Below are 13,060 nucleotides of genomic sequence, written 5' to 3' on the forward strand. Positions count from 1 at the left end.
CTGGTTCACAACCCTGCATTGATTGATTATCGATCTATATACTGTGCAATATTGCAATGTAAATCATACCTCTGATTCTAGTGCTACTGGTTCGTTTGAAACAAACAGGCATCAATTCTTGTTTCCACTGACCTTAACATATAATTCAGTTTACACTGTGTAGGTAGATCAGGTCACTGACCTCTTTTAGAATTGTATTCTTATATTCGTATCGTTTCTGATTAAGGGGTACATTTTAAATTAGTGCTTCTCACAATGCTGCTTTATTTAATGATATAGCGAATTGCTATTATTTCCCAATTGATTTGGGGACACTTTTTTTATTTTGCTATTTTTTTGTCTATGTCTCATCAGATCAAAACACATTTTCTTACATATTTTTGGCAGACTTTATGTAGGTTTTTACAAAACATAGCCGTGCTTGAATATTTGTAAGAAAAGGTTCCCATCATTCCACCTACCCCACAGGCCAGAAATATGAAGAATACAGGAGATTGTTATCACATGCAGTACACAACCAGTACTTGCAAGAAACCTCTGCAGCTCCTTTAATGTTGCTGTGGGATTCTTGCCAGCCTCCCAAACCAATTTTCTTCTGGTCTTTTCATCAGTTTTTGAGGGATGTCCAGTTCTAGGTAATGTCCCTGTTGTGCCAAATTTAAGCCACTTCTTGATGACTGTCTTCACAGTGTTCCATGGTATTTCTAATGCCTTGGAAATGTTTTTGTACCCTTCCCCGACTTATAACTTTCAACAATGAGATCCCTTTGCTGTGTTGTAAGTGACTTACGGACCATGGCTTTTGCTGAAAAATGCAACTAAGAAAATGTCAGGAAAATCCTACTAGAATAGCTATAATATACACGGGATTAATCAGAATAACTGTAAATGATGGCAGTTGTGTACTGACTACTATTTAACATAAGTTTAAATGTGATTGGCTAATTCAGAACACAACCACATCTCCAATTATAAGAGGGTGTTCACACTATGCAACCACATTATTTTAATTTTGTTATTTTTATTTCCCCCCTTAAAATGATTTCTGTTTGTTCTCAATGGATTTGTACAGATTATAGGTGACATTAAAGGGGGAAAAAGTTCTGAAATGATTCCTCTTCGCAGGATTTTTTTTTTTTACATAACAAAAACCTGACATTTTAACAGGAGTGTGTAGGCATTTTATAGCCACTGTATACTATCGTAGTAAAAGTGTTTAAATAATAAGACATTATATTATATGTTGTGTCAACAATGTAATCTAATTATAAAAAAATAATAGTCATACAGTCCTCAGATAATCCTTCATATTCAGTTACTAGTGTTATTACATAGTATATTGTCACTACTACCATTATATTAAAGCAAATGTATAAACATAACTGAGGGCTGCTGGACCTGGAAAATTTCTCTTTTGCTGACTCTGACTTTCTTAAAAGAACAATTTGCATTTATTTTCTGACATAGGCTACCATGCCATGTGCCATCAAAAGCAGAGAAGCAAATCAAGTAGTGTCTAAAAGTAGTTATCTGATAGATATGTTCTCATCAAACAGCATACAGGGGTGTAGCTATAGGTTTAGTGGTAGCAGTCACATATGAGCCCAGCAGACCTACACCAATAAGACACCAATGTTAGAAAGGACACATAGGTGCAGGGGTACTATTTACATTGGATCGCAGGAGCTTCAAGTTTCTCCTCTGCATTTTTTGATGGTAGTTTAACTATGCATTCAACTGATTATATGTACTTTGTTACCCTTCCAGTATGGATTCATTAATACCTGCTTGAAGTCACTGGTGATTGAGAAATATGGTGAAGAGACATGGGACTTATTAAGGTAAGTTCTTAAAATTTAATGTATATTGCTTACAGTGCTGTTTTATTATTAGTTTCCAAAAGAATAGTAATTTCATCAGTGTTTTAACTATATTTATGTTAGCTCTATTAAAATAGCGTTCCCAGACGCTGGACCATTACTGACTTGAGGGGGAGAGAGTATCCAGGAGGCATTCCAGAAGCCCCCCGGGGACACTCTGGGGCAGGGGGAGCAGCGCAGGCCTGCCTCTTCTCCTCTCGTTCCCCTGGAGGAATCCTTGTTGCAGCTGCGGTCTCTCGGAGGCCTACTTCTGGTCTGTGGCCTACTAGGTCTCAGACCTGCGCAGTGGGGGCCCCTGTTGATGTGCTGACTGGTGGTCGAATCCGGTGGCAAGAAGAGGAGGATCGGCTTTCCTGTGCTTGGCGGTGGGGTTGCGGACTGATCCCAGGCCGCATTCTGTTAGGCCCCGGACCAGTACAGCAGGGGCCCTGGTGATGTACCGTCAGGGGGTTGAACTCAGCATTGGCGAGGATGCGAGTGGCCCTCCCAGCAGTTGGCGGGGGATCAGGGAAGAGTACCCGCCGCAAGAGTGCGCAGAGTGCTGGAGGATGGTTGATCCTGTCGAGGCCTGCAGGGCTCCCCCATCCAGTGGAACCTCTTCGTGTCAGGCTGGTGGAAGTAGGAATCAGTTGGCTGAGGATGAAGAACAGGGTGCAGCGACCAGGGAGGTTGACCATAGATGTCGTCGATTTGTCCCTCCTGCAGTCCCCCCTAGGCCTGATCACGACATACGAAGTCCGGAGTCCAGCGGTAAGGATGGCGAGATATCCGCAGGAGTGTCAGCGAATGAGCGAGTTTCAGCGGTCGATGTTGTGGCTGTTCCAAGAATATCTCTGAGGCAGCTAAGTGTGGAGACAACAATTGTTTCTAATTTACCTGTTGTGGGAGGTTTTGATAACATTGTTGGGGGCAGAAATGTGGGGGTAGCTTTAAGGGATAGTCAGGGCCGTATAATGGGGTACCGTATTTGTGAGGACAGCTAAGTGTGTTGCAGGGTTTAGTGGCGGAACAGGCAGTCACCGGCGATGTGCTGTCTACGGTTGTGGCTTGGGTGGCTCTGTTTTGTTCCGGTTCAGGAGTTGGGCAGGATGCCTTAGTTACACTGGATATTAAGGAGGTTGACCAGCAGAGGGATGTGGCAGGAGTTGTGGCAGAAAAAGGCCAGACTAAAAAAGAAAAGTAAGATGTGGTTGTGCTTTTGAACGACAGGGCTAGGAATAAGGTATATGTGTGTTTTGAAGGTCCGCTGGGGGAACATCTGAAGCAGGAAGAGTGTAAGAAAGTCTCTTACTGAGAGCTGGAAGAGCCAGAAAGTAGTATTGACAATTTATTCTTTAACCCCTTTCCGAAGAGGTCAGTAATAGTACGTAGCTGCGCCCTGGGACTTATGGACCAGCTACGTACTATTATGCGTGCGGCGATCGCGCCCGCACACAAGCGGTGCGAGGCCATCGCCGCCGGGTGTCAGCTGATTGTCACAGCTGACACCCGGTGCTATGTGCAGAGAGTGGTCCCGCACCGCTCCCTGCACATTAACCCCCGCAATGCTGCGATCGAAGTCGATCGCAGCATTGCGGTGGCAAGAGGGGAGGTGATCGCTATAATCACCTCTCCTGTCGGCGTCCTGCGGTGTCTGCGGCTGCTTCCGGATGTTGTCATGACGACCCGATGTCATCATGACAACATCCGGGACACCAGGAGGCAGGACGTTACTTTGGTGATGCGCAGTGCATGTCCAAAGTAATGTCTCCCCTGTGTGCAAATCTGACAGGCTGCATGACTCTCTATGCCATGCAGCCGATCAGGCTGCAAAAAGTGAAAGTCCCATAGTGGAACATAGTGTAAAAGTTAAAAAAAAAGTAGAAAAGTAAAAAAAAAAAAAAAGAAAAAAAAATTGTAAAAATATTACAAAAAAAATGAAAAAAATAATCCCCCCCAAAATAAAAATATATTGAACCCATAATATTTATTTATTATGAAAAAAAACAAAAAAACAATAAAAGTACACATATTTGGTATCGCCGTGTCCGCAATGACCTGACCTATAAAACTGTCCCACTAGTTAACCCCTTTAGTGAACACGGCAAAATAAATAAAAAATGAAGCGAAAAACAATGCTTTATCATCATACCTCCAAACAAAAAATAGAATAACACACGATCAAAAAGATGACTGTAAATAAAAATGGTACCCCTGAAAACGTCATCTTGTCCCGCAAAAAAAAGCCACCATACAGCTCCATCATCCGAAAAAGAAAAAAGTTATAGCTCTCAGAATAAAGCGATGCAAAAAAATTATTTTTTTCTAGAAAATAGTTTTTATTGTGTAAAAGCGCCAAAACATAAAACATGATATAAATGCGGTACCGCTTTAAACGTACTGACCCGAACAATAAAGCTGCCTGATCAATTTTACCACATGCGGATCGGCATAAAAAAAACCATAAAAACAATTCCGGAATTGCTGTTTTTTGTTTATTCTGCCTCCCAAAAACCGGAATAGAAAGCGATCAAAAAATGTCACATGACTGAAAATGGTACCAATAAAAATGACAACTTGTCCCGCAAAAAACAAGCCATCACATGACTCTGTCGGCCAAAATATGGAAAAATTATAGTTCTCAAAATATGGCGATGCAAAAACTAGTCTTTGCAAAAAAAAACGTCTTTTAGTGTGTGACAGCGGTCAATCATAAAAACCCGATATGAATCTGGCATCGCTGTAATCACACCGACTCGAAGAATAAAGTCGTCTAATCACTTATACCACATGAGGAACGGTGTAAAAAAATAAACTTTAGGGTTGTATTAAGTTTAGGGTTAGGGTTGTATTAGGTTTGGGGTTAGGGTTGTGTTAGGGTTAGGGTTGTGCTAGGGTTAGGGTAGGGTTAGGGTTTGGCTAGGGTTAGGGTTGGGGTTAGGGTTGGGCTAGGGTTAGGGTGGGCTAGGGTTGGGCTAGGGTTAGGGTTGGGCTAGGGTTGGGTTAGGGTTAGGGTTGGGCTAGGGCTAGGGTTGGGCTAAGGAAAGGGTTGGGGTTAAGGTTGGGCTAGGGTTAGGGTTGGGCTATGGTTAGGGTTGGGCTAGGGCTAGGGTTGGGCTAAGATTAGGGTTGGGGTTAGGGTTGGGTAGGGTTAGCATTGGGGATGGGGTTAGGGTTGGGCTAGGGTTAGGGTTGGGCTAGTGTCAGGGTTGGGCTAGGGTTAGGGTTGGGTTAGGGTTGGGGTTAGGGTTAGGGTTAGGGTTGGGGTTAGGGTTGGGCTAGGGTCAGGGTTGGGCTAGGGTTGGGGTTGTATTAGGGTTGGTATTTTTTCATAAGTAAAGAAAAAAAAATGATGACGATATGGCGACCAGTGTTGAGCGCAAGTGCTCGCTACTTGAGTTTGCATCAGATGCTCGTGTATGCACTGAGTATCGTGAGTGTTCGAGTGACATGCTCGAGTCTCTGCACCATATGCTTCGCGGTAAAAAAAAAAAGGTTGTTGGGATCGCCTGCCATGCACGAGCAATCCCCGCATGTTTTTTTTGTGTCTAACAACCATGAAACATGCAGGGCAGGGACTCAAACATGTCACTCAAGCACCCGTGATACATGGTGCATACCCGAGTACCCAATGCAAACTCAAGTAGAGAGCACTTGTGCTCAAGACTAATGACAACTTATTCAATATGATGACCTAATGTTATAAAATTCTGTCGTACTTCTGGGTTCAAAATGTACACTAAACCCCTTGATAAAATCCTTAAGGGGTCTAGTTTCCAAAATGGAGTCAATTATGGCGGATTTCCACTATTTAGGCACATCAGGGGCTCCCGAAATGTGACATAGCGTCCGCTCTTGATTCCAGCCAATTTTGAGTTCAAAAAGTCACACAGTGCTCCTTCCCTTCTGAACCCTGACGTGCGCCCAAACAGTGTATTTTCTCCACATATGGGGTATTGACGTACTCAGGAGAAATTGCACAACAGTTTTTAGGTTCCATTTTCTCCTCTTACCCTTGTGAAACTAAAAAAAATCGGGCTAAAAGATTATTTTTGTGGAAAAGTTAGATTTTTTTATTTTCACAGCTTCATGTTATAAACTTCTGTGAAGCACCTGGGGGTTAAGGGTGCTCACCACACATCTAGATAAGTTCCCTGAGGGGTCTAGTTTCCAAAATGGTGTCACTTGGGGTTTTCCACTGTTTAGGCACATCAGGGGCACATCCGCTAATTATTCAAGCAAATTTTACATTCAAAAAGTCAAATGGCGCTCCTTCCCTTCCGAACCTCAAGAGAGATTGCACAACAAGTTGCATGGTACAATTTCTCCTGTTACCCTTATGAAAATGCAAAACTGGGGGCTGAAAAACATTTTTGTGGGAAAAATGTGAACATTTTATTTTCACGGCTCCATATTATAAACTTCTGTGAAGCACCTGGCGGTTCAAGGTGCTCACCTTTACATCTAGATAAGTTCCTTGAGGGGTCTAGTTTCCAAAATGGTGTCACTTGTGGGGGGTTTCCACTGTTTAGGCACATCAGGGGCTCTCCGCTAATTGGCGTCCGCTAATTATTCAAGCAAATTTTACATTCAAAAAGTCAAATGGCGCTCCTTCCCTTCTGAGCCCTGCCGTGCGCCCAAACAGTGTTTTTTCCCCACGTATGGGGTATCTGCGTGCACAGGAGAATTTGCACAACACATTTTGGGGTACATTTTTTCCTGTTACCCCTGCAAAAATTAAAAAAATGGGGTCTAAATTAACATTTTTGTGAAAAAAGTTAAATGTTCATTTTTTTCTTCCCCATTCCAAAAATTCCTGTGAAACATGTGAAGGGTTAATAAACTTCTTGAATGTGGTTTTGAGCACCTTGAGGGGTGCAGTTTTTAGAATGGTGTCACTCTTGTGTATTTTCTGTCATGAAGGCCCCTCAAAGTCACTTCAAATGTGATGTGGTCACTAAAAAAATGGTTTTGCAAATTTTGTTGTAAAAATGAGAAATCGCTGGTCAACTTTTAACCCTTATAACTTCCTAATAAAAAAAAAATTTGGCTCCAAAATTGTGCTGATGTAAAGTAGACATGTGGGAAATGTTATTTATTAACTATTTTTGTGTGATATATCTCTCTGATTTAAGGGCATAAAAATTCAAATTTTGAAAATTGCGAAAATTTCAATATTTTCACCAAATTTCCGATTTTTTCACAAATAAACGCTGGTGATATCGAAGAAATTTTACCACTATCATGAAGTACAATATGTCACGAAAAAACAGTCTCAGAATCAGCGGGATCCGTTGAAGCATTCCAGTGGTCAGATAGGTAAAAATTGACCCGGTCATTAACGTGAAAACCACCTGCGGGGGTAAAGGGGTTAAAAGCAGAGAAAGAAGTTTATTCAGAGATACACGGCAGAACAGTTCAGAAAGCAGGCAGGGAAAATACACGGGGACACGCAGGTGACCAGATTCAGCGACACAGCATTGGGATATCTGGCGATGGTCTGGCCTGGTGTTGGACTGGCGATGGTGTGACCTGCCTGTAGACTGGCGATAGAATGGCCTCGAACAACAGTACCAGTGACTTTTTATACATACAGTACAGACCAAAAGTTTGGACACACCTTCTCATTTAAAGATTTTTCTGTACTTTCATGACTATGAAAATTGTACATTCACACTGAAGGCATCAAAACTATGAATTAACACATGTGGAATTATATACTTAACAAAAAAGTGTGAAACAGCTGAAAATATGTCTTATATTCTAGGTTCTTCAAAGTAGCCACCTTTTGCTTTGATGACTGCTTTACACACTCTTGGCATTCTCTTGATGAGCTTCAAGAGGTAGTCACCGGAAATGGTCTTCCAACAATCTTGAAGGAGTTCCTAGAGATGCTTAGCACTTGTTGGCCCTTTTGCCTTCACTCTGCGGTCCAGCTCACCCCAAACCATCTCGATTGGGTTCAGGTCTGGTAACTGTGGAGGCCAGGTTATCTGGCGTAGCACCCCATCACTCTCCTTCTTGGTCAAATAGCCCTTACACAGCCTGGAGGTGTGTTTGGGGTCATTGTCCTGTTGAAAAATAAATGATGGTCCAACTAAATGCAAACCAGATGGAATAGCATGCCGCTGCAAGATGCTGTGGTAGCCATGTTGGTTCAGTATGCCTTCAATTTTGAATAAATCCCCAAAGTGTCACCAGCAAAGCACCCCCACACCATCACACCTCCTCCTCCATGCTTCACAGTGGGAACCAGGCATGTAGAGTCCATCCGTTCACCTTTTCTGCGTTGCACAAAGACACGGTGGTTGGAACCAAAGATCTCAAATTTGGACTCATCAGACCAAAGCACCGATTTCCACTGGTCTAATGTCAATTCCTTGTGTTCTTTAGCCCAAACAAGTCTCTTCTGCTTGTTGCCTCTCCTTAGCAGTGGTTTCCTAGCAGCTATTTTACCATGATGGCCTGCTGCACAAAGTCTCCTCTTAACAGTTGTTGAAGAGATGTGTCTGCTGCTAGAACTCTGTGTGGCATTGACCTGGTCTCTAATCTGAGCTACTGTTAACCTGCGATTTCTGAGGCTGGTGACTCGGATAAACTTATCCTCAGAAGCAGAGGTGACTCTTGGTCTTCCTTTCCTGGGGCGGTCCTCATGTGAGCCAGTTTCTTTGTAGCGCTTGATGGTTTTTGCTACTGCACTTGGGGACACTTTCAAAGTTTGCCCAATTTTTCGCACTGACTGACCTTCATTTCTTAAAGTAATGATGGCCACTCGTTTTTCTTTACTTAGCTGCTTTTTTCTTGCCATAATACAAATTCTAACAGTCTATTCAGTAGGACTATCAGCTGTGTATCCACCAGACTTCTGCACAACACAACTGATGGTCCCAACCCCATTTATAAAGCAAGAAATCCCACTTATTAAACCTGACAGGGCACACCTGTGAAGTGAAAACCATTTCCGGTGACTACCTCTTGAAGCTCATCAAGAGAATGCCAACAGTGTGCAAAGCAGTCATCAAAGCAAAAGGTGGCTACTTTGAAGAACCTAGAATATAAGACATATTTTCAGTTGTTTCACACTTTTTTGTTAAGTATATAATTCCACATGTGTTAATTCATCGTTTTGATGCCTTCAGTGTGAATGTACAAGTTTCATAGTCATGAAAATACAGAAAAATCTTTAAATGAGAAGGTGTGTCCAAACTTTTGGTCTATACTGTAGTTAGACAAAGAAAGCACGTGGAAACAAAAGGGCGTAAACCTGATAACCTCATACTGCAGAAGAGAACGTGCATTTTAGAATAAAGAAGAGGATGACAGCATATAACAATATTAATGAACATTTCCCCTAACTACATTGAAAACCCATAAAACGTCATGTCCTTCTTAGATAATATTGTTAATCCCATCACTGCTTTTAACCAACTCATACACTGACATCTCCTGATTCTGGTTTCTATCTCAGTTCAATATATACATTACTCACTACCATATAATACCACTTATTAACTATCACAGTGCCCTGCAGCTGTTCCAATTAATCACCCTGGACTCCATCCATTCTTACTAATGGCACTGAGGTCATTTTATACCTCAATTCTGGGGAGAGCTTCAGCTCTTTTAGCAAAGTTAGTTGATTGTCCAAGATGGCTGCTAGGTCCAACATGGCTGTTCAGAATATTAGGACTTATCATTCTCTTACAAAGAGAGGGATAAGATGTGGAAGGGAGAGTACTTGGTGATTTTATCTTTGCTTCCATTGGAAAAGTTTAACTTTGATAAGGTTAACCCAGGGGGTGTACATAGAAATCATGGGGCTCCATAGCAGAAGTTCTAATTGCCCCGCCATTGGCGGTACGCCAGTGGTTTAAGCCTACTGACTCTAAAAAAGAAAAGGTCAAGGAGGAAAAACGTAGATATCGGTTAATTCCGAGGACGTTTGCTAGTTGGTTTCAGGTGATTTGCAATTCTGGATAGCATAATTGGTGAGAAGGAGTCTGAGCATTGCTCTGCCCTGTTCGGTTATATGGTTGCGATTGGGGAGGCTTTTAACATGGCTTAGGTACAACGAGCAGTTTAGGCAGAGGAAAGCCATGAGTCCTGGTATGAGGTGGGACCACAAGGTCTTTGTAGATACACTTAATAACGGCTCCTTTTGGAGAGGTGCTGGGGTTTCCATCTCAACAAGCTGATCCCTAACGTCACAGAAAAAGGAATTTTGTTGGTAGTTCAACGAGGTAAGTTTGGTGCATCATGTAAGTTTAAGCATGAGTGTTCCAGTTGCGGAAGCAGTCATAGCTTGTTTCAAGTGGTTTAAAGGAAAGTCAGGCAAGGGTACTGGAAAAGGCTGGACCCCGGGGAGGTGGGGTTGCGGCAATGCTCTCCTTTTTAAATAGGTACCTGGATGCAGAAGCAGGGTCTTTGATTCGATTGGGGTTTTTGGAGGGTTTCAGTCATTTAAAGTCAGCAAGTGAGCATCAGGGTTTAGTAGAGGAAAAATTGGGCAAGGAGGTGAAATTGGGTTGCATGGCTGGTCCGTTCAAGGATCCTCCATGGCCTAATTTGAGGATGTCTCCTTTGGGGGTGATTCCTAAGCTGTAACCTAACAGGTTCCAGCTTATTCACCATCTATTGTACCCAGCTAGTTTTTCTCCCAGGAGTTAATTTGAGATATTAAATTCAATTTATTAAGGTTGTAGTCTACTGACCCTGGGATTATAATCATCTGGTCGGATATCATGGTGAGGATGACATGGAGATACATGAGATCATTTGACAGATTGAGCAAAACAGGAATGGCGGGATGGTGGTGTGTCATAAGGAATTGGAGACGTCTTCAAGGGATTATTTATGGTTTGATGATCTTCATTTCAATGCCATCGGTACTGACTTGTGGATGCTGGGTTGGAGGGACGGTATTGAACAAGCCTTGGAGGTATGGAAGGTCCGGCCGCATACGGTGTAATGCGGACAGGTCTGTGGCAGGGAAAAGGTCTGGTTTAGAGGCTGTTTAATTGGTCATGTTCTTTGGTGTGAAGGCACTATTGGGGAATAGTGGCTTCTGTTACAGCCCAGTGTAATTAGTGGGCCCAGGTCTTGAAAGGTTAGGGGTATTAATTATGGGATACTAATACCTCTCTTCCTGGGCTGGTGTGGTGCTGCCAGGGAGATTCTTAAGGTGTGGGGTTTGCTTCTGCACTAGACCTATAGCTGTCATAGAGAAAAATTTAAATCCATAAGACATTTCCGGAGATGGTACATATCACCCTCACATTGAACATATGGCATTAATTATAGCTAAGGAAAAGGGAAACTGTTATGCACACGCCCGGGCTAAGCTGCGTGTGCGTGTGATTGGTAGTGATTCCACTGGACCGTGCCGGAGAGTGAATGCCTGGAGGGGCGTGACTAAGTATTCACCCGATCCGACCAGGGTCGCACGACGGCATACGACGCCAGTGCACCAAGGAGGAACCGAGCAGAGGGACCAGGTGCTACTCCAGGACAGACCCCGGACACGGCTGTTGACCCACACAGGGGAATACAGGAACAGGCTGGTAGGCTGGCACACAGACTGGTGGGTATAGGCAGGCACGACTGGTATGCAGGCAGGCGGGTATGCAGGCAGGGGGGTAAAGGCAAGCACAGCTAGAGTGCAGACAGGGAGGCACTAGCAGGTAGGAACACAGGCGGGATAGGACCCAGTACACACCGGGACTCAGGAACAATACAGGCAGAGGGTTACAGGCAAGCACAGCTAGAGTGCAGACAAGGCTGAGCAGGGAGGACAGGGCTCTGTTCACACGGAACAGACAGGAAGGGAAAGACAGAGCCAGATACTCACACAGTACTTGCAGAGACAACAAGCAGGAGTTAGGTACGAGTTCAGACTCTGCAGAAAAAGGAAGGGAACGGACATAGAGGCAAAACAGGTAAAGGACAGGAGAGAGTTCAGACTGGAACTGAGTGTACGGAGGAGACCGACACTGCAGAGGGATACAGGAGCGGGTCTGGGAATACGGCCCCCAGAGAGGCGGAACGAACAGGCAAGGAGCGTGTTCAGACAGGACAGACCAGACACAGGAGCGGGTCTAGGAAATCGGCCACTAGAAGGCGAGAGGAACAGGCTAGGAGCGAGTTCAGACAGGTCAGACAAGATACAGGAACGGGTCTAGGTAATCGGCCCCTAGAAGGCAGGAGGAACAGGCTAGGAGCGTGTTCAGACAGGACAGACAAGAGAACACAGAAAGGACTCAGTTCAGACACGGGAGCTGATACCGCAAAGCAGGAGACATACAGGACACAGTTCAGACACGGGAGCTGATACCGCAAAGCAGGAGACATACAGGACTCAGTTCAGACACGGGAACTGATACAAAAAGCAGGAGACAAGAGACGGGACCTGGCACCTTCAGAGTGCAAGCACACACTGAAGGAAACACTATGCTCAGGCAGGGATAGAAGGGAGCTGCTGAGCTATATACCAAGTGACAGACAGCAATAGGCTGAGGACGCACAAGGGGTGTGACCCACAGCAGGTACAAAAGGCAGGAAGTGATCGGGCGCCGCCCTTAAGCAGCAGAAACAGACACAAACAGACAGCATGGAGGGAAGCCAGAGAGACATTCTGGACAGGAGATCAAGTGCGCCCTCTTGCACAGTGGGAGATGGACCACCATGCAAGGACGCCGCCAGGTATGTTACAGTACCTCCCCCCTTACGCCCCCTCTTCTTCAGGCCTGCCAGAATCTTCCGCAGGGAATTCGAGGACCAGTCGTTCACTGGGTTGGAGGGGGACAGAGACTTAAGGGTAATCTCTGCTTCGAGGTACATCTTGTCAAGCTCACAGGAAGAAATAGACGGGTTATCAGGTACATAATGAGGAAAAGTCACTGTCTCTTTGTTATCTAGTGGTATCCCGGAGGATTCAGGAAACAACTGGAGGTCCTCCGCCGGGTCAGAAGAGTGCAGAGGCTCAGAGAAAACAACTGCTTCAGAGTACACTAGGTCGGACTCACTGGAGGAAGCAGGCGAGGTATCGGGTACCGAGTATAGGAAAGTCTCTGTCCATTCACCACCAGGTGGCACCCCGAAGGGTTCTGGAGACAGCTGGCGGTCCTCCGCCTGGTCAGAGGGGTGTAGAGACTCACGGGTAACCTCTGCTTCAGAGTACACTAGGTCGGACTCACTGGACGAAG

General features: G+C 44.4%; 1 protein-coding gene across 1 annotated transcript in view; it reads left to right on the top strand.

The window, feature by feature from the left end:
- The window catches only part of LOC141259151 (guanylate cyclase soluble subunit beta-2-like), a 168,902-nt gene that overhangs the window by 18,808 nt on the left and 137,034 nt on the right, over positions 1-13,060 (top strand). Inside the window, exon 2 of the mRNA XM_073674688.1 lies at positions 1,768-1,841. Within this exon, the coding sequence (XP_073530789.1) occupies positions 1,768-1,841 (74 nt within the window). The remainder of the gene's footprint in view (positions 1-1,767; positions 1,842-13,060) is intronic.

This window comes from Phyllobates terribilis, unplaced genomic scaffold, assembly GCF_046119375.1.
Source record: "Phyllobates terribilis strain yellow unplaced genomic scaffold, ASM4611937v1 Scaffold_3__8_contigs__length_932513732, whole genome shotgun sequence".
Lineage (NCBI taxonomy): Eukaryota > Metazoa > Chordata > Amphibia > Anura > Dendrobatidae > Phyllobates > Phyllobates terribilis.